Source organism: the organism of the source record quoted next, unplaced genomic scaffold (genome assembly GCF_019419815.1).
Source record: "Pyrus x bretschneideri cultivar Hongxiangsu unplaced genomic scaffold, Pyrus_bretschneideri_v1 Contig1, whole genome shotgun sequence".
Lineage (NCBI taxonomy): Eukaryota > Viridiplantae > Streptophyta > Magnoliopsida > Rosales > Rosaceae > Pyrus > Pyrus x bretschneideri.
The window spans coordinates 780,460-802,452 of record NW_025999390.1 but is presented as its reverse complement, the minus strand read 5'-3'; the positions used below and the strand labels follow the sequence as shown (position 1 = coordinate 802,452).

The window sequence follows — 21,993 nt, the reverse complement described above, 5'->3', positions numbered from 1 at the left end:
GCACGATATACGATGAACAGGTGAAATCACGAGATCCCTAAGAAAAGGATCTGACGAGGATTGTTTTCCACAAAATACAACCTACGTGCAATGTTTGTATTAGCAAACCATGGTGTAAATCAGCCCTCAGTTTTTCCTATAGGCATTTTAAGCATACAAGTGTAACAAAGATACACTTCAAAAATTCAAAGATTTGATCCGTGAGGACCCCTACTGATTACTACACTATTTATAATATATGCGTGCAACTCACATCAACAATCCGTTGTAGTCTAGTTGGTCAGGATATTCGGCTCTCACCCGAAAGACCCGGGTTCAAGTCCCGGCAACGGAAACATTTCTTTTTATAATTTTTTGCTTTTGGGTGTTTAATTTCATATGGGCCTATGCCAATGGCCTAATTTCTTACATTACCAAGCCCTTACTTTTATCTTTGGTTTCATAATTTCATACGGGCTTATGCCAAAGGCCCAACAAATGTAGGCGTAATTGAAATAGAGGCAAATAAGGTTAAAGTCTATGAGAGTGACATGTCTTTGCAATTGAATAGTGAGAGGTACTTCCTGCTCCTTTACTCTGGTGGTCTGTGTCGTTTTCATGATATTTTATAGGGTCCATGAGCACATTGAACTAACTTGCTAATAGAAACAAAACAGATTTTTTTTTTTTTTTTTTTTTAATTTCAAAAGGAGATCAGCTGATAATTTTGTCACGCTTGTATATTCTTTCAAAGATAAAAAAGACTCGCAAAAGATTTCAATTTACGTGGCCACTAAAATAAGGGAAAGGATCCTCTCCGGATCCCTTCCCGTCGGATCCTCAGGATCTTGAAAATTACTTGCAAGGCTTGCCTCCAACAGAGTAAGAGCAGCTTCTTCTCCTTCCTTGAACAAGGCCACGAAGCCATGATCGCAACCTTGCCTCGGAATAAGACCGCAAAGCCATCAATCCTAACTACAATTCCAACAACACCGTCTTCTCCTCCACATCCGCGCCCCTCTCAACCCTCCGCCGTCAACATCATCGTCGTTGCTGCCATCACATCTTCTTCTCAGTCTGATGGCGTCAAAGATGTTTGAATGTTTTTGGTCATTTGATTTTCTTTTGAACGGATAAAATTGAAGGATCCTCTAAATTTAGATGGAAGGATCCGAAGATAATCCTTTCCCTCAAAATAAAACTCTTTGTTTTTTTTTTTTTGGTCAAACAATAGATTTTGTTATAGTAGATATTAGATTAGCTACCGATGAGGTTTGAACTCACACAATAATATAAGGACTCAGCTTATTTCTACCACTGTAGTAAAAGATCATTTGACAAAATAAAACCTACTTGGTTCACATCAAAGTGGTTGGTAAGGGACCAGGTGCTGGTAGCAACCTTAAAAAAAAAAACAAAAAAAACAAAAAAAAAAAACCACGTGCTGGTTAACAAGCAAGGCCCAAAGAATCTGATTAAGGGACCACGTGCCTCGCGAACGTTCTATCTTAACGGCTACTTTCCCCTCTATAGGACTAGCCACGTGCTTCACCCCAAATGAGCATTAGCTTTGGCGAGAATAGGATCATTTTTCTAAGAATTTTGCGATGGTGATTATTAATTGTACATTGTGTGGTCAATTTTTGTTACATACTATTTATATTTAATTTTAAATTTTAAAAATGATTTCTAATCGTACAATATACGATAAACGATCACGATCGCAAGATCCTGGAAAAATGATGCGACCAGGATCCTTTTCCTATTAGGAGAGCAACTTACATCCAAGATACACAGCTTCGGTGATTCCCATGCCAATATAGTTCTATACCAATAATACACGTTGTGTGAAGCATACAATGTAATACCAACACTAACACTATTACCTGTGACATGTAAATCACTCTCATGTTTAAAATAAAAATTTTACCACCGTTAGCGTCAGGAAAGTTGATGACTTCACTACAATAGTCTACTTTTTCTAGGACAGGGAAGCCTTGTAGAGGAATTTCAACCTCTCCCATGCCATCATCGTTTGATTCACCAGCGCTCATAACTTATGTGAATACTGGAAATAAATCTATTCCTTTAAAAATTTGAAATCTGACTGTTTGGATCTAAGCTCAATAGAATTAAAAAAAAAAAAATTAATGGAGCGGTCCCATGGCGCCGTTGGGTCAAAGTTAATTGAGCAAAATTAGGAAAAACACAAGAATAAAGGCCAAACCAATGGTAGAAAATGAATTAATCAAAAACCTAAAACTGCTGGAACGAAGATAATGTAGTCTTTTTTAAATAAAACAGAGATTAAAAATTAGGCTGGTGAAGGCAGAGAGGTTGGATCAGCTGAGGACGGGATGTCGGGTCCGACTCTGCAACCTTCAAGCATGAACACGATGTCGGCAATGGATGGTCGATCAAGCGGATCAGGAGCCGTGCAAAGAAGCCCCACTTTCACTCCCAACAAGAACTCTTCCCAATCCGAAGATTCCGGGTCTAGTTCCAGCAGCCCGGGCTCCAGCAGCTCAGAAACTTGACCTCTCTGAAGTTGCTTCTTCACCCACTTCACTATGTCTTCGTCTTGAGTAAATGTCACAGGATTCCTCCCGGTCAATATCTCCAGCAATACGATCCCAAAACTATACACATCGGCTTCTTTCGTTGCTTGCCCTGTTAATGCAGCTTCGGGGGACACATAGCCTAGGGAGCCAATCGTGCTTGAAGACGAGGAAGCTTTTGCTGGTGTGGCTATGGTTAGCCGGTCTAGACCAAATTCGGATAAATGGGCTTCAAAATCAGCATCAAAAAGAACGTTTTGAGGCTTTACATCGCCGTGTACCATTGAGGCAGAGTGAAGGTAGGCTAATCCACGAGCAATGCCGAGTGCTATGAGGTGCCGCATTGGCCAATTTAATACATGCCCGTCTTGGTGAGATGCCTCTTGTAGAAGAGCGCCTAAGTTTCCATTCGGCATGTAATCGTACACAAGAAGCCTCACGTCAGGAGCACCGGCATAGTAGCCTCGTAGAACTGTCAGGTTTCGATGCTTCACCTTGCCAAGATCTTCAGCTTCTTTGCGGAAGCCACCTTCATCAAGAAAACCATCAGTAAGACGTCGAATTGCGAGCACCATTCCATCTTGAAACATAGCCTTGAATACCAATCCATATCTTCCTCTGCTAAGCACATTTTCCTCATCGAATTGTCTTGTAGCTTCTAATGCCTCTGCATACGTGATCTTGCTATTGAACATCACGAGTTTTGGCCCTCCATTAGCGCCACTTCCCCGGCTGCTTTTATCCCCTGAGCTTGTTCGAGGGCTGGTTCGCTTCTTCTGCACCCCAATTACTGTTTCTCTGAGCTTTTTCCGCCATCGCAGTAGGCTGTAAATATAGCCACAACAACACAATGCCAGCAGGAAAGCTCCGCCCACAGCCACCGCAATTAATAAAGTCAACCTGTTTCTTTTTCTCCTTCTCACATCTGCACATTCTCTATCCAATGGCTTCCCACATAAGTCTCCATTCCTTGCAAACACGGAAGGATCATTGAACTGAGAACCGAGTGGCTTCGGTATCTCTCCAGCAAGGTTGTTGTATGACAAATTCAGGTATTTCAAGTTAGGGACGAGGAACGACAGACTCTCAGGGATGGTGCCACTCAGATTGTTAGAAGAAAGATCTAACGCTGTGAGGTTCAATAACTTAGGCAATGAGTTTGGTATGTGACCTGAAAGTCGATTCCCATCTAACAACAGAGAAGTCAGAGAAGAGCATTTTGAAATCTCCTCTGGGATTTCACCGGTCAGCTTATTCTGACCTACATTGAGTTCTTTCAAATTGGATAGGCGAGATATATCACCTGGGATTTTGCCTTCTAATTGATTAGAGCGAAGCTCAAGGACTTGAAGATTCAAACAATCTCCAAGCTCTTGCGGGATTGTACCCGAAATACGATTTCCAGACAAAGATAGAACAAGTAAAGAGTTGAGAAATCCATAAGTGGTAGGAATATCACCAGTAAAAGCATTGGAAGATAGGTTAAGATAGATCAAACTAATCAAGCTACTAAAACCTTGAGGGACATCTCCTGATAAGTGATTTTCCTGCACAGCAACAACTTGTAAATTTGGCAACCCGAAAATCTGAATCGGCAACTCCCCAGAAAGCTTCTGTTTACTCAAATCCAGTGTTTCAAGCTTCATCAAACCGCCAATGCTCGCAGGAACACTTCCAGAAAACTCACAATTGCTCAAATTCAAAACTTGCAAGCTTTTCAGCTCTCCAACATTAATAATCTCACCAGAAAACTTGTTATTACTCAGATTCAAACTAGTCAAGTTGCTTAGCTGCATCATGAGCTCATCTGGAACTTTCCCAGTCAGATTATTGTTGCTCAAATCCAAAGATTCGAGCTTTGAAAGTGCCCCTAAATTTGACGGAATGGCACCAGAGAATAAATTCCCACCCAAAGACAACACCTTCAAGCTCCTCATTCCTCCTAAAAAAGAAGGAACTTGACCCAAAAATCTGTTTCCTTCAACATCAAGGACCTGTAACAAACTACATTTCACAATCTCACGGGGAATTTCACCACTCAGTGAATTATTCGCCGCCCAAAACTCCTGCAACTGGAGAAGATTGCCAATCTTCGCCGGCAATTGACCCGAAAACATGTTTCCAGAAAGATCTAGAATTCTCATAATTGTTGTCACGTTTGTCAACCAAGATGGGAAGGGGCCACTTATCCGATTGGATTTTAAGTCCAAAACCCCCATTGCACTCGAACATTTTGAGATATCTGGCGGCTGAGCCATGCTCGTGAGTGCATTGAATCCGAGCTCCACAATCCTCAACGAGGAGTCGTTGTTTGCAGTACTGCACAACAACGATGCGGGGACCGCCCCTGACAGGTTGTTCCGCGACAGCGACAACACCTGAAGCTTCGGCATCGCTCCGATCGTCGTCGGAATCAGACCTCTCAGCTCGTTGTCGTCCGCGCTCAAATGCACTAGCGACGAGCAATTGGAAATCGCCGACGGCAGAGTACCGTGCAGCTGGTTCGAGTCCAGCCACAGATACTCAAGATTCTTGAGCCCTCCGATGGTCGCCGGAACCCTGCCGGAGAACCGATTGAACGAGAGATTGATCAGCTGGAGGCTTGATTCGGCAGATAAGTTCGCCGGAATTTCACCGGAGAATGTGTTCGAGGAAAGGTCAAGGTACCAGAGGCTCACCGGAATGTCGCCGGATATTTTTCCGGAGAGGAAATTATGGGCGACATTAAGGATTTGGAGGTTGGTGAGGTTCAAAATCGCCGGCGGAAGAGTCCCGGTGAGCGAGTTGCCATGCAGGTAAATGGCCCGTAACAGAGCGCATTGGGAGAGAGAGGGAGGTATAGAGCCGTTGAAGTTGTTGCTGTAGAGGCTGAGCTTGCGGAGGTCGCGGAGGCTGGCGAGGTGGTCAGTGATTCTTCCGCCGAGGTGGAGACGAGGCAGGCGGAGTTCCTGAACTCCGTTGTTGAAACAGACGACGCCGCGCCAGTCGCACGGGGCTGACGGCGTGGACGAATCCCAGCCGTCGAGAGCGCCAAGAGGGTCGTGGAGGTTACGCTTAAACGCCGTTAACGCTTGGATCTCGGAGAGTGCCGTTTCTGTACTCGGCCGTTGAGCCGCCGTTAAGGCGGCGGGGAAATAAATTGTAGGAATAACAATTTGTATGAGGAAAAGGAAGAAGTAAGTGGCCGTCGCCATGAGAGAGGTCAGAGAGAGAGCACTGGAAAGCAAAATGTGCTAGGTTTATAAACTAATTATGCTGGGTGTGGGGTGCATGCTGCTGGGTTTGCGGCGGGGTTTTGTGGCGGTGGTGGGAGGAGCTAGATCGAGAAAGACGGAGTCGGATCGAGAGGCCGCCATTGCCGCAGATGAGAAGGCGAAGAAGATCTGCTCTGAGGAAAGAAATGGCGGAGTGAAGAGGGACAGATTTAGGGTTTCTAACTGCCGTGTGAGCTCCTGAGTGATGCTGACATACTGATGACTGAAGTGGTGGTGTGTTATGGTGTGGCCAGATGTATGGGAAGTTCATAACCAGGCAAATGAACTGATGCCACGTGGAAAGGTACGTACTTGTCCGCTGTTAGAGTCAAAAAGTTTGAATCTTGAACAAGCTGATAGTCTCTTTTGGGTGAAGTCTTTCGTACTTTTGGACGAAGATTGCGACAAAAAAAGGGAAAAGCAAATCTCAGGACTTCCCCTTTTATTTATTTATTTATTTTCTTTTTAGTTTGAATAAAAAATGAGGAGAGAGAAAAATGGGTGTAATAATTGGAGGAGGCCCCGCAAAAAAAGGTCAATGATGATGTCCATGACGACTCTGGGAAAAGAAGGGGAAGACAACGATTGGCGGGAGAAAATTTCAAACGTATACACAACCAAAAGTCATTGCGACGGTATTTTAACACAATCAAATAATATCTTATATGTTGACTTACAACATGACAACTGATATGGTAGGTTTTAAGGAGAAATGATTTACGCTCTCTCTCTATTCTTCAGACACCTCCTTACATTTCTACTTCTAGTCGCTTCATCAAATAACTTAACTTTGAAATAAGAGATAAGAACAAATAGAATAATGCAAGAATCATTTATGCTTTTGATCGGTTTGAAATACCATCACAGTTGCTTCGCGGTTAGAGGTAAGTTGGAATACCTCCACAGGTGCTTATGGCCTTTAACTCTCTGAATCCCACCGTGATGAAAGCAGCAGAATACAGGTTCAAAAAATGGTGGTAAAAGTAAATCTGCCCTCTCGGTTTCCTTTATTAATGTAAACTGCGGATCTTGCACTAAGAGGTAGGAACTTATGCATACAAAGAGTATCAAAGATACAGAGACTACTAGTTGGACTGTCTAATTTGTACCCAAAAAAAAAACAGGAAACTAAGTACACTTTTCAGGCAGCTGTCAAACCTTCGGGAAAGGATTCAACCTCAGGGCCCTGCGAAAGAAATCTACGGCAAGCGTAAAAAACAGCTGAATGGAATCGTTCGGGTTGGTCTATGAATACAAAGTGCCCAGCCTGCAATATTTTATCAGGAAAACCTTATTCATCGAGATCAAAAAATTAATTAATGACAACAACTGCGTGGATAAATAGAAGGCAGAGAGAAACATACTTCCGGAATCCTAATGATCTCACATGGGACCTTCATTTTTTTGCCAGCTTCTTGAGCCCCTTGGTAGTTCACCCAGTCTTGATATCCGTAAATAAAAGTAGTCGGCACTTTCCACTCCGATGCACTGTACATAAAAGAAAAGGACTCCGTGTAAATGATTCGCGCAAAGCAACTTTATTACAACAAACTTCCAACTATTCTTTGATGTTCAGTAAAGAGATTAGTATCATCAGACCTCTGTATAAGGGGACTCCTAGCAAATGCTCCGAAAGAAAATATGTACTTTAAGCACAGCTCCCCACTAGCTTTGGCTGCTAAAGTATGGTACACATAATCTGCAATTATAAAAAAGCAACCATCAAGATCTTAAAAGTTGGATAAGTGTGTTCTGTGCACAAATAAATTGACCTTACATTACCTGTTAGAAGTCGGGATTCCTCTTCAGTTAGTGCGGTCCCTGTTGAATAAGAACCAAATCTGGCAGTAGTGTAACTCCGAACGAGATTTGGACCCAAAGGCCCTAGCCCTCTGCAAAAATAAGGTAAACATACACAAACATAAGATCTAAGGAAAGCACAACATGAACCACCTCTTTCTCTCTTTCATCTCTGATCCATCACTAATCTTTGGAAGAAATGGATTTCAAAGTGCACCAATGGCTCAAAATGCGCATGGTGTGAATGAGAAAAAGTACTTCGTGTCCAAACTGACAATTTGAACAAAAGCACCACACAACTTGAAATCATAATTTTAAAAAACAAACAGAAACGTGCGCATGCCTCCGTGCTTCCTCTGGTCTATTCCTCTCAGGAGAAGGGTGAGAGAGGAGGGGAAGCACGGGAAATCAGTATGAGTGGAGGTGGGAAGCTCAAGTTGTTTCAAATAAATGCAAAAGAATAATATTTCCAAAGAATTAGTATTACAGGTTCATAGAACATGTTGCAACCTGCATCTGTAAAGTGTGCAACTACCATATCAGAAACCTACAAAAATGATTGAAATGGATAATATGTACCATGCATGATATGATTTTGCAAATCGTATTGACATTTGTATGAGGACGGAAAATATGTATCTACCTGACTAACTTCTGTGGAGTAAAATTAGACTCCCACAAATAGTTGAAAATTGCTCCTTTCCATGTTGCTTTGAATTGGTTAAGCCTCTCATAGGATGCATCTGACTCCGATGAAAACCCGACAGGTCCCACTAAAATCAAATGCTTAACGTGCTCTGGATGCTATCATATTAAAAAAATTACGACCATGAATACCAGACCTACCACCATTATCCCTAGATTCAAGTAAATATATGGGATAGCAAATACCTTCAGAGTGTACTTTGATGCAACATACCCACCAACTGAATGTCCAAGTAATATAAAGTTGCTGAGGTTTTTGGCTTTTCGCCATTCCTCAAAGGAATCGATGAACCATGCCTCAGTTTCTGCATTACCAGTTGCTAGTTAATTACTCTGGAAAAGTTATACTGTCCATCTTACAGATTAATAGTGAAAAAAACTCTTGACCACCGTCAAAGTAAGTTATAACTTGCGGCACAAAGATTAATATATAACGCCAGAGTAAAATTACCTTCAGTGCTTTTACATGTAAAATCAGGCCTGCTTGATCCGCCCCAACTGTAAATAACATTAAACCAAGGATTTGAGAACAAAATATATTACAGAAATACACCCCGAAAAGCACCATCTAACATGGAACTACAAAAGGTTAAAAATGTTTGGTATCAAACATGAAAGGGAAGTTGTGTGTCTTTAAAAAGTTTTCGACACCAGAAGGAAAAGAAACCAAGTGCACAGTAGAACTACAACGGAGAACACCAAAATAAAAGCCTGCGGACTCAGAGCTAGAAAAATTTGTATCCCAACAAAGCCTGTAGTAATTATTTAAGAAATGTTTCCGGAGCACCAGACACCAAAAATAGAAAAGAAGAGAGTTTAATCTTGAACCAAGACTAAGCATCTGGTACAAAAACACAACTACTTAAGCATCAGTTAGACTACTTAAGAGTTGTAAAATTATGTTCGTTCATCGCTGTGGTGTACATGTACAAGTTTTAACATTACAACTGAAAACAAAAGGATATCTTATTATCTTCACAAAGTAGTTAGGATGGGTTGCACACCAAGGAATAACTTAAAGCATGTAAAAGTTAATAACTTCCAAGAGGGGTTAAAAAACTAAGCAAACAAAGAATAAATTCAACAATCAACGTTAAGAATCTGCTCACCCTATTTGATCGATGGCAATGACCCTGAACCGACTGGCAAGGGCATCGAAATTTCTAAAGAAGAAACCTTGAGAAGCACCGTATCCGTGAAGCATAACAATAGTAGGAGAATTCTCTTTGCTGTCAAATGAAACCGTGTTGATTAGCCTTTCTTCATTGCTTTTGGATCGAAACCACCTGACTTTAGAGCCCGGTGGTCCAGATCCTATATTCACCAGTTCTTGAACATAAGAAGTCCTGCGAAATTCAAGCAATTCCCATTATTTTGTCAGAATTCAACCTTTTCAACCGTTCAGTAAATTGAAGAAAGTTAAGAGTTGCGGTTTGAACACACAAAATTGATAAGAAATTTGAGAAATTAGCCAACTTCAGCTCCAAATTAAGGTTCTTACTACAATTGTACTTCAGAAAAATCCTTAAAATTAGAACTTCATGACGGCACAAACTAACAAATTTCCTAGTTTCCGTTTCAGTATTTGCTCAACAAATTAACACAACTCTGCAATCAAACGAATTGGAGAGAGAGTGAAAGAGAGGTGGATTACTTGACAAGAGAGAGCAGGCGCTTCTCGGCGGCGATGATCTTATCGGTGGATGTAGGGATCCAACGGAGGACAGAGGGCCAAAACGATTTGGACTTGGGATTAACCGCAGCAGCAACAGCATCGGATTCGTAGGCTGCAGCAACGGCGGCAGGGGAGGTTCGTTGCTCGGCGGACCTGCTGACTTCGCCGGCCATTCTCGACGAAATTCTACGCAGGTTCATACGCTTTCAAAACAAATGGAAACTTTGATTTTTGGCTGCGACTAATAACGGAAAGTTTATATATACGCCGATTCTTTGCCAATGTTTCGCGCTTTTTCGACTCCGACGGAAGGAGACAGAAGAGCTTCGTTTCTTCGAAGCTGATACGGGACACGTGTTAAATTCTGGATCAGTCGTCAGCATTGACGGTGATTCGAGTAAAGACGTTGGCGATGACGTAAATTTTAGCCTTGTGAGGCCCACATGAAACAGGAACGAAAGCCTCCGAGTTCACACACAATTTCTTGTTTGGTGGTGCTATGCCAAACATCTATTTTAACCTTCCAAAAGCCATTCTTGTTGAAAAGTCTAGTGGGTATTGAATGCCCGCATAGAAACTGCAGACTTTGGGTGGGTTTTCAATGCCCGTGCAGTTAATCTTGACTTGGGAGATAAAGGAAGTTATATTGTCAAAGATGTGTGCTTGGAGTTGCTCTATAAATAGAGCACTCCGTATGCTTTGAACAGATAGCAAAAAAAAAAGAAAGAGAGGAAGAGGAGAGGAGAGAATACATAGAGTTATCTTTGTACTCCTATTTATAATAAAAGCATCACTGCTGCCCGAGGACGTACTCCAGTCACACTGACTGTAGAGGAACCTCGTAAATTTTGTGTCTTGTTTTATTTATTCCACTGTACACACATCGTCGATTTTACAACACGTTATCAGCACGAGAAGCTCTTATGTCAGTGGAAAGCACAACGCCATAAATCCGATGAAGCACTATCCACCTCTCACCTCCATCATCTAAAATCTCACAGAATAAAAGGTATGTCCATTTTTCGTCTTTCCCACTGCGCCAGAAGCGCCCCACTGAATTCCGATGAGAATTGAAATTTACGACCTGAAGTCGTCACGAGATGAGAAAACTCGTACTTGACAACTGGTTTCCAGAGATCCAGAAGAATCTCATCAGACTTGGAAACCCAGATCACGTTGTTTTCAACAAATCTTGAGAACTCCCATGAATACTTGGTTGTTTGAGATGGTGATGGCAAGAATGAATCCACACAGGCCTCCCTCTCTTGTGCCTCCGTCAACCCCACTGTCATCTATGTCTCTGTAGGGAAGTTCTTGCTTAACGATGACATGTTCCCTGGGTCATGCAAGAACAACGCCAGTTTCTAGTAGTTTTTTTTGGATTGAATTGAATTTGGGCAACCTCCATAACTACCCAACTGGCCCTGCGTTTCGAGACTGGCAGAGACAGAGAAGGAAGGATAGAAAATGGGGATTGATAGAATGACAAGGCACATGTGAAGAAGAAAAAAAAAGATGTTGACTGCAACATAAGAAAAATATATATATATAAAATGATTTGAATAGTGCATGACACCATTTAGTCAAAATGATATAAATGGTTTATGTTGGTGCATGGCACCATGCTACAGAAATAAGAAAAGTAAAGCTTGAATAAGTGCTGACAAAAGAAAGAAAAACAATAAATAAAATGAGGTATGATACTTCTTGTTATTTATGTGAATTGGTGTTGGTTTAAAACCCTTTCACAAGTTCTATTTACTTTAAAGTAATTTATTTATCATGGACGGTTTTACCACCTACTGCTTTAAGTTTTGATTTATGTGAATGGTGCTGAATTAAAGCCCCTGTCACAAGCTTTATTTACTTAAATGCAATTTATTCATTATGGCTGGAATTACCGCCTATTGCTTTAATTTATTTATTGTACTTCTTTTTGTTACTATGAGTACATACTGGACCCGAAGTTCCTTGATCAGATCAGAACCTGCAGTTTCTTGATCCTCATCATATAAAAATGATTGGACCTGAAGTTCCATCAAACAAAAAGATCGGGCATAAAGTCCCTTGATCCTCAAGATTAGGACATAAAGTTCCTTGATAAGTATCTTAAGTTTGAAGTGCCGCAGTACCTCAACTTAATTGCAATAAAAGTCATAAGAGTCTCGGTCTGTAAGACTATTAAATAAGGACCAGAAGTTCCTTATGTCCATACTCAAAAATGGTTTAGCAGAAGCATTTATTAAGCGGATGAAATAGATTACCCGCGCTCTGCTCACGAAAATAAAATTGCCCGTTTTTACATGGGTACATGTCATTTTACATGATGCATTATTGATTTGGTTGAGACCTGTTGACAACCATCAATACTTCTCAGTACAACTCGTGTTTGGGAACCAGCCAAACATTATATATTTACGAGTTTTTGGTTGTGTTATCTATGTGTCTATTGCACTGCCACAACATACTGAAATGAAGCATCATTGCGGATTAGGCATTGATGTTAAACATTATCTATCATTCAATATTTAAAACCCTTGATTGGGGATACATTTACCGCGTGGTTTGCGGACTGTCATTTTGATAAGACAGTTTTCCTGCCGTTAGGGGGAGAAAATAACTTTGTTTCAGAAGAACGATAAGCAAATATCATTCCAGAAGAATGATGAGAAAAAACCGTTCTAGAAAAACGAAGAGAATTTGTCGTATTTTGATTCATGAAGCAATCAATATACAAGCAAAGTGAGAATAATTGAATGATGCAACGATATGCAAATCAAATGCCAGATGCATTTAATGATGCAACGAAAATGATAAAATCACATATACTTGCTGCAAGTGTGCCTACAAGAATTAATGTCCCTATTGGACAAAATAATAGGGCAGCAAATGATTTATCTGTTACACGCTTGAAGCGTGGCAGATCCTCAGACTCAAAAGGTTCAGTCCTTCGAAAGAAGAAGAATATGGCACTACTGAACTATTGCATAACTGTCACATGCCAGACGCATAACAGTTGTTGCAAGGATACTTGTCCCGAAAAGGTCACTCCGCGGACATGGGAATATTGATGTCTCATGCATGAAGCATGATAGATATATAGGTTCCAATGACTCAACTACCGGAAGTGGAGATTAAAATCCAAGCTCTATAACGCTCAAGAGGAGGTTATGATCCGCATTCTATAAATTATAACTATCCTGGAAGAGATAGTGTAATGCCCTTGAAGAGGCAATGGATATCCCAAAAGAAATGAAAAGCTTTTATGCATGCGCATGTACATGAGAATATGGGATCACAAATTGATGATAACCAATGGTAATTTTGGTTCTTACAAGTAGCTACTAAATTCATCAATGAGCTATGGTGATATTGAGTCCCGTTCTTTTTCCATCAACAAAATTATGGGCCAAAATGGAGAAAGGCAATTCCATTACAATTTTGTAAGAACGTGGAAAAATAGACCTATATATTTGGATACAATACAAATAGCCAAAAGATGTTGAACCTAGAAGGTTACATATGGGCATTTGTAATACCATGAAATACATTCACATGATATGACACAAGGTTGTAAAGGAGTTCATATGAATGGAGAATTATATACGAAGGGTTATGAGTCGCCCACATCATATCTCCATAAGTAAATCCCTCAAATATACATGGAAGCAAATTGCTCTGTATAAATTCTAAAGGAAAATGTGTCATGAAATGTAGAAAATCCCTGAAGGATTCAAATTGCTTGAAGAAAGCCCCGGAAAGGTAAAGCATGAAATATGTACTCAATACCAATGTATGATATAAATTGCCTTAGTGAGTACTTTCATTATGGTATTGTTGCAACATACTAAAATCTCTTGCAAGAGTTGATGATATTAAATTGGGACTCCTGAAGAGTCAAGAAAGATTATAAAGTGTTGAGAGAAATATTGTCTCGAACTGCAGAATCGAACAATATGCCAACACGAATCTTATCCACGATGTTTATGACATTAAAGAATCGTATGAATTGAAGATTATGAGTTGAATACTCAAATGATTTAGACACAAAGAATGATCATTTATCTTCGCGAGAGTAAAGATAAATTGATATTTGGTCCAGAAGTACCACATCTTAGTGAAATATATGCTTTATTGTATTTAACACAATACACTGAATGAAATAAAGCTTATCTATTAATATCTCCGAGAAATTACATACACATGAGTTAAAACAAACAAACAGAAATGAACCTTCACAAAGGTTACTCATGTGAAGCCTCAGTACTCGGAAGTACCCCAGAAGGGGAAGACACCAGAAGTTGATTATTTGGAGTCTCAATACTTGGTGGAACTCCATACAGCTAAGACAATGGATGTCTTTGGAATAAAGACTCGAACCCCCGATTGTCATTTTGAGTCCGACCTTCGGATTCTAGTAGCTGGTCGAGCTTTCTTTTCATGCTCGTAGAGTAATTATTTGCAAGCATGTGTAACACTCTATTCTCATGTTTGAGCCCTCTAATCTCTTGTCTAAGACTTGCCACCTCAGCCATTAATGATTCAACTTGGTGAGTTCGAGCAAGTAGACGCTGGCCCATATTGGATACAGAGCCCGCACATTGAACACTGAGAGCCAATGAGTCTTGAACGGCCGCCTCATCAGACCGGTTTGAAAGGATTCTGTTGTCCTTTGGAGTGAGAAGATTTCTGGCTACCACTATAGCAGTTATGTTATTCTTCATCACAGAGTCCCCAACCGTAAGAGGACCATTAGAAGTTGAGAAGGACGGGCGCCATTTGTTATCCTGACGCTGCTCGTCTGTATCAATCCTGAGACTCAAATCTAAACAAATGTTAGATGGGCAAGCCATTTTCAGAAATGATGAAGGAAGTCAGATAAAATCTCAGAAGTACAAGAAAGGGAAATTTCTGCAGGCAACAATTTTCTGAGTGTTACTGAACAAAAATTGATCTCTATAAAAGGAGGGACAACAGGACCACTTATTCAAAAATCGAAGAGACACCGATTTTCGAATCTCAAAAGCTGGATTTCCCTGCATGACGTCTGTCAACATTTCTCAGACACAATCTCAGTTCTTGGATATCACGTGCAACTTTGTCAAAGATTTCTGATAAAGTTGAAAACGCGTGAATCTTACTGTTCTAATTACACCGCAGTTGTTGACAAGAGTAAAGACACAGCTTTACTACCTGCTATTGGAAAATCAATATATATGTCAACCTCTGTCCTCCATGGCAAGGCAGAACTGAAAAATATCTAACTCTTCCTCATCTCCGAGAATGCATCTTTCACAAAGTATGTCGAAATACTCAGTTTTCCCCCTCTCTGAGAATACCTCTACAAACAAGTCACACCAGAGTAAGAATATCTCATATCATCAGGGACGAGAGCAAGAGTATCTCATATCATGCAATCTCCCTGTCCTTTCCTTTGTCCTTGTTCTTACCTGCCAAGACAATGACAGAGAAAGCAATATGTCAGAACCTCCACTCAAACTTTCGCTGCCACCAAGAAGTGATGGTCCATTCAAATACAAGGTTTGCATTCCACTCCTGTATCAGAGGACAAATACTACAAGAGAAGATGCCAAACCTGCATAAGGAAAATACCACTTCTGCAAGGGGAGCAAGTAAGGCAAGTGAAAATGATACATTGAAGCATGTGGAGACAACCACAACAAACACATGTCAGTTCATCCCCGACAAAGCCTAAAATCACTTGTCACATGAAGCTCCTCATGATCCAATTTCATTCAAGATCAAGCCTAGACGGCCTTTGAAGAAATCACAAGTCCGATTCAAGATCAAGTGTCCACCACTCTTGAATCAAATTCAGCTCCAGATAAAATAGGTAAATTCAGACCTTTGGAGGAAGTCTAGCAGAAAGGCCCTCCAACCCAGTTCAAGAACAAGTCTGTGGAAAGTTAACAACAAGTGAAACACCTCATTCGGCAACTATCGCCGCTAAAAGACTAAAGCAGCAGGATCAATGATCAGCTTAAATAATTTGAAATCAGGGGGAGATACTCATCAAGGGGGAACATCCAAAAATAGATCAAGATCTTAACGAGGCAATTCATGTTGATATGTGGGCATCCAAGGGGAAGTGTTGAAAAGTCTAGTGGGTATTGAATGCCCACATAGAAACTGCAGACTTTGGGTGGGTTTTCAATGCCCGTGCAGTTAATCTTGACTTGGGAGATAAAGGAAGTTATATTGTCAAAGATGTGTGCTTGGAGTTGCTCTATAAATAGAGCACTCCGTATGCTTTGAACAGATAGCAAAAAAAAAGAAAGAGAGGAAGAGGAGAGGAGAGAATACATAGAGTTATCTTTGTACTCCTATTTATAATAAAAGCATCACTGCTGCCCGAGGACGTACTCCAGTCACACTGACTGTAGAGGAACCTCGTAAATTTTGTGTCTTGTTTTATTTATTCCACTGTACACACATCGTCGATTTTACAACAATTCTTAATTTTTAACCATCGGATTAAATAAATTGAAGAACATTAAAATACGTAAATCAGCATAGTGTGTGAAAGATAAAAATAAAAGTGAAAAATACCATCCTTTCTTGTTTTTATTGTAGAACCACATCTAATTTTTTATTCATTCAGTATTAGTATGTTATATCTTCTCTTGGTAAGAATCGAAATAAACGCTTGTATTCCTATTAAGTAAACATGTTATGGACTCATATTTATATAAAGTCTTTTATTATACATGGTCGTTCAGTGAATAGAATAGAATAATATTGATGGGCAAAGAACCCATTGTATATGAAAACAAAGGTAAAGCCATCTCCAACCGAAGGAGGGCCAAATGACTCCCTTTAGCCCTATAGTTATGCAATAAATTATATTTTAATGAACATCGCTAGGCCATATTTTATACCATCTCCAACCGAGGAGGTCATAGGCCAAACATAACCCTTTAACGGGCCATAGACCAAACATAATTTATTATTTTAATTAAATTAAACTACCATATTAAAATAATGATTTCGAACATATTTAGAGTGTCACTTGTCGCCAAATGAATAAACCTTCAGATTTCTTATCTTTATATAATCTCAATAATTTTTTGGATATAATTTCGAGTGACACGTGTTGCTAACATGAGTAACTCTCAAGATTTCTTATTTTTATGTAATCTCAATAATTTTTCGGATAAGATTTCGAGTGACATATGTTGTTAAAGTGAGTAAGTCTCTAGATTTCTTATCTTTATGTAATCTTAATAATTTTTTGGATAAGATTTCGAGTGTCACGTGTCAAAATGTAATTGGTTGTGCAAATTTTAGATAAAATTCTTATCTACGTAGCACTTCTTATCTTCAGCTATCAATGTTGAAGGAATGGTGTAGGTATTTATAAGAAAAAAAAAATTCTAAATTCGTCCAAAAAAAAAAATCAAATTTCAATGGTAACCTGACAGCAGCATGACGTTAACTAGCTAGAGTCATGCTGATGCCAAGTAGCCGTTGACATTCAATGGGATGAGCTCTAGGGCGGGCAAAATGTCAAGCTTGACATTCTGGTGCCAGCCCATTCTAGAGCTGGATGGCTGGCAAAATGTCAAGTTTGACATTCTGGCGCTGGAGGACGGGCTGGCCTGATTTGGGGGTTTAGGCCCGGTGGGGCCCACAAGCCCTTTGACCTAGCTCTCTGTTGGAGACGGTTTTTGTGTCTTTCTTAGCTACTTTTAGACCTATGACCCCTTGGCCGGATAGGTTGGAGATGACCTAAAAATTAATCCAAGAAACTAGACATGAAAGAAACTTACCCATTATAATTCTTTCCGTGGGTATTACAAATGTTAAGTTTATACATCAGTAAAGCCGTGAGCATAATGAATTATTCAATTCAATCCTATATACCAAACGACGCCCAAATGAGCCCTTACGTCAACCCAAACACACAGCTCCAAACTCACTCTTACCATGTTCACACTGGGGTTTGATTTGATCAGATAGAGACCTAAAAATACATTCACCCCTGCATTGGATTTCTCAAATTATTTCACCTTCATAAATTAAACAAAAAATACTTAACGGACCATGCCAATAAATCGGTATTGCAACACATAACTACTGGCCAACAAATCCAGAAGTAAAATAAGAATGAATGTTCTAAACACAATGATACAGGCTATATAAACTTGAACAAATAAATGTTTAATTCGATTTCTCAATACATCATGGGATCGTGAAACACAACGCAAACTTATTCGGAAGTAAAACTAATAGCTAATTCTATTTCTACCACCTTTGGCACATAAATACTACTACAATCCACCTGGTAGAAGACACCATCAATCACACCATACCTGAATCAGCTGCACCGCACCTTCGAAACAAAACTACAACTTTTAACCAAAACAGTAACGTAGTTCTTGATAAACGGCAGCAACCGAAAACGCCACCAAGCACACCTTCTAGTCAGCTCTTGACTGACCCGATCGGGAAGAGAGAATGATACCAACAATCAGACCATACAGTGCCAGTGCTTCGGCAAAAATGAGAATGAGGATCATTCCAACAAAAAGCTTTGGCTGTTGTGCATTGGCTCTGCATAATACCAAAATGACATTAGAGGAGGAAACTCTCAATCGAAACGCAACAAGATACCAAATATGAGTAACACGGCAGTAAAGACAATTCATGAATGCTCAGGAAAACTGACTGACAAATATAGCTTCTATACAAACACACTTCAAAATCTCCAACTGGTTTTTAGTTGCGATATTCCTTTGATGGCCTTCAACCATGGGAAAGTCAGCACTTAATATGTCCCAAATTCGATAATATAACACCAGGCATATGAAAAAGCAGACTGCTATTACAAAGAACCAGTAAATACAAGCACGGCACGCCACAGAAAACCCGGTTCTTAAACAATCAAATCGATGTTGTATTGCAATTTATACAAGCAGTGACAGGTTAAAATAGCACAATGAGTACAAACATCCTAAACCAGATTGAAGCAATGCAAAATCGAGAAAGAATCCGGAAATACCGAGATAGAACGAGAGATGTTACCTAACACCGGCATCACCGACAATGCCAATAGCCATACCGGCAGAGAGACCGGCAAGGCCGCAAGCTAGACCAGAGGAAAGATGAGCATAGCCATCGAAAAGGTAATAGGACTTAGCCTTGGGGTTGATACCGGTACTGATGATGACGGCGATGATGAGTCCGTAAATACCCAACACTCCCGCCATAACTACCGGCACGATCGACTTCATCACCAGCTCCGGCCTCATCACTCCCATGGACGCCACTCCTACTCCGCTCTTCGCCGTCCCATACGCCGCTCCCATACCTGCAAAACACACAAATTCTGATCAAAATCCCTATATCCGCCCGGACCAAACCCTAGGTGCTTAGATCTGGGCCGAATTGGAACATACAGGAGAAGACGAGGGCCGCGGCGGCGCCGAGGAACCCGAAGAACGGTGCCGTTTCATCGCCACTGAAGGTTGAAGAAGACATTCTCCTCGATTTACGGACAGATATTCTTTGATCGGATCTGGGCTTTGATGGATTTGTTTTCTCCTCTCCTCTCCTCTCCTCTCCGCGAAGATCCCTTTGAGCGTTTACGGGTGTTTCGATCTCAGCCTCAGAAAGTAAGACTCTGTAATTACGCATATACCGCGCTTTAGAGGAGTCATTAGCTGATGAGGTTAGCTTGAGGCCCAATTCATCTCATTGTACACTTTATCAGTAGCCTGAGGCCCAATCTGGGAATGGTTAGTTGGGGCCAACCCAGCCCATCGAATGGAAACACCGACATGGCTTTGCAGGATTCGAAATCCTTAACCCGGTTTTGTTATTCCACAAATTAGAGTAGTTTTAATTAAAATATGGCCTTAAAAAAATAAAATAAAAACCAATTTAAAATGATTTAATTTAAAAAATGTTGTCGTTTTTCGTCTTTTGCTTTTGTGAACCCTCTCTTTTAATTATGACCCTTGAATCTCTTAGATTTGTTTAATTCAATTGGTAGGTAAAAAAAAAAAATAGGATGCGCTTGCAGAGGTGAAAAAGGTGTGGAAAAATCATTGGCCCTTTCAAATGCATGGGACTTTTACAAGATCATTCATCTATTGCTAATTACAGTGCTATTGGAAGACGACTCCACTCCAGCATATAGCACAACTTACATGATGCACTACAGCGGGGGAGAAAATATTGTACCGCGCAACATGATGGAGTGGCCCTCTCACTAGGGTGGGACCAACACCAAGACGGTATGTGGATGTGGATCCCACCACTCAATGAGAGGGTTGTCACAGAAGACGACCCAACCCACGAATCGATCTAGACTCTGGAGGAGTAAGTAAGGGCATTAAACAACCAAAGGATGAGACGACCACTTTCCTGTAAACAATTCCTTTCAACATAACAGCAGGTACGTGCATTGGAATTCTGGCTATTTGTTTAGTCTGTCAAAAGTAAACGTAAAAAAAATGTTTGCCTAACAGTATAAAAGACCACGTAAACAATTACAGACAGCAACAAATAATTCATCTCGAAATCATTGAACACGGACGCTGCATATGAAACGACAAATTTCAAATGCCCGGTATCATTTGAACCTCACCCCAAATGAAAAGGAAGGAGAATACTTATATATGATATCTCCACTACCCGGGTAACACTAATCGCTCAAATGGAATAGATACCATTACCAACTTTCAAGAAAAATAAAAAAGCTCATGTCAATTCTCAAAGCAACAAAGCGTGAAACACAACGGATGTTGGCATACTTACAGCACCGCCATGTAAGATATTAGGAATCCCAACTGAGAGGAACTAAATACGAATGTCGGGCAAAAAAACACATAACATGTTAAACAAACACATCTATTAGACTATTTCATCTCCAATCCATGGCATCTGCCAACAGTTTGGCACATTGAACATAAATCAGGCAAGGGTTGATCAAAGAAATCTTCAAAATATATTAGCATCAACAGATGTGGGGATATAGAGGCTAGAGCGCATACCTCTTGCTTCATCCGAACAGCCAAAAACATCTATCCTGGCCTAGCAACAATCAAACAGAGGCGTAATCAGAGACTGAAAACAATAGAATGAGTGAAAATGCTTTTCAATACGACAGGTAAAACTTGGCATTCATCATGCAATCCAACCATAATCGAAGCTAAAACTGCATACAGCTGTGTAAGCATAGTTTTAGACATGTAACAGAACAACTATAACAAAATATACCTGCGGTTATTTCTGGATTTCAATGTAATACCACTATTACATGTATGCTTTCAAATGAATAACTATTTTGGAAGCTGGAACAAGAAGTTGAAACTATTACCGCATACATCATACATGAATGGAAAAGCCTCCCGACCCAATGCAAATAATTAGAGAGGAAAAAAGTTCAGAAAGCAGATATTTCATCCCTCAGAGTCTTCTAATAGAGAAATATGCAACTCCTTCATTCAATTTAATGGTGAGCAAATGTGAAGTTAGTGATTCTGTAAAACCAAAAGCGTAACCATAACATATTAAAGTACTTTGGCCACCATGGAAAAATGTTCTGTATTCTTGTTGAGCTAACACAATCCTACTCTGTACACATTGGAAAAATGATAAAAGAAAAAAAGTCAGGAATTAGTTTGTCCTTGTTGAGGATCCCTGAATGAAAAATAGGTCTTAATTTTTCAGCCCTAGAAATACATCCTTGATGGACGACAAGCCAACTTCTAAATGCAATCTACTATCATCTCCATACCAAGTTGATGCATGTAACTGAAATGGACACAGCAACCTGCTTTGAGCAAATTCATTAACTTAGATTTGTATCCAAAATGGTTGTCCCTGTTGCACTGACCAACGATAATTGCATTCCATGATGCCCGGATTGACAGGCAACAAACCCCATGCCTTTCTTCCATTGCTCCTTCTAAATTACAAAAGTGCTTGTTGGCAGTTTCATTAAGATCTAATTTGATTCTATCTGTGCGCCACCACTTCCAGCTTATGCTGTAAA

The 21,993-nt window shown here is 40.2% G+C and overlaps 3 protein-coding genes, 1 long non-coding RNA gene and 1 other non-coding gene across 5 annotated transcripts; 1 reads left to right on the top strand and 4 right to left on the bottom strand.

Moving 5' to 3' along the window:
- Window positions 1-261: 261 nt before the first annotated feature.
- On the top strand, window positions 262-334 carry TRNAE-CUC. The gene has a single exon. It is a non-coding gene; the product is annotated as a tRNA-Glu (tRNA).
- A 1,860-nt stretch (window positions 335-2,194) lies between these two features.
- LOC103928223 (probable LRR receptor-like serine/threonine-protein kinase At4g36180) lies at window positions 2,195-5,894 on the bottom strand. Its single transcript, XM_009337231.3, has one exon. It carries the CDS (start codon window positions 5,729-5,731, stop codon window positions 2,294-2,296), a length of 3,438 nt encoding a protein of 1,145 aa, XP_009335506.1. The 5' UTR covers window positions 5,732-5,894; the 3' UTR covers window positions 2,195-2,293.
- An 875-nt stretch (window positions 5,895-6,769) lies between these two features.
- LOC103928212 (probable 1-acylglycerol-3-phosphate O-acyltransferase) lies at window positions 6,770-10,228 on the bottom strand. The gene is made up of 9 exons (XM_009337223.3): window positions 9,951-10,228; window positions 9,406-9,642; window positions 8,748-8,794; window positions 8,483-8,601; window positions 8,235-8,395; window positions 7,574-7,683; window positions 7,391-7,490; window positions 7,156-7,279; window positions 6,770-7,058 (listed from the first exon to the last, which is right to left on the bottom strand). The coding sequence occupies exons 1-9, from the start codon at window positions 10,169-10,171 to the stop codon at window positions 6,933-6,935; spliced, it is 1,245 nt and encodes a 414-aa protein (XP_009335498.1). The 5' UTR covers window positions 10,172-10,228; the 3' UTR covers window positions 6,770-6,932.
- Window positions 10,229-18,069: 7,841 nt separating this feature from the next.
- Window positions 18,070-19,643, bottom strand: LOC103928202 (V-type proton ATPase 16 kDa proteolipid subunit). Its single transcript, XM_009337215.3, has 3 exons — window positions 19,391-19,643; window positions 19,017-19,302; window positions 18,070-18,545 (listed from the first exon to the last, which is right to left on the bottom strand). The coding sequence occupies exons 1-3, from the start codon at window positions 19,626-19,628 to the stop codon at window positions 18,413-18,415; spliced, it is 657 nt and encodes a 218-aa protein (XP_009335490.1). The 5' UTR covers window positions 19,629-19,643; the 3' UTR covers window positions 18,070-18,412.
- A 1,005-nt stretch (window positions 19,644-20,648) lies between these two features.
- LOC125474136 lies at window positions 20,649-21,993 on the bottom strand. Its single transcript, XR_007255819.1, has 2 exons — window positions 21,772-21,993; window positions 20,649-21,029 (listed from the first exon to the last, which is right to left on the bottom strand). It is a non-coding gene; the product is annotated as an uncharacterized LOC125474136 (long non-coding RNA).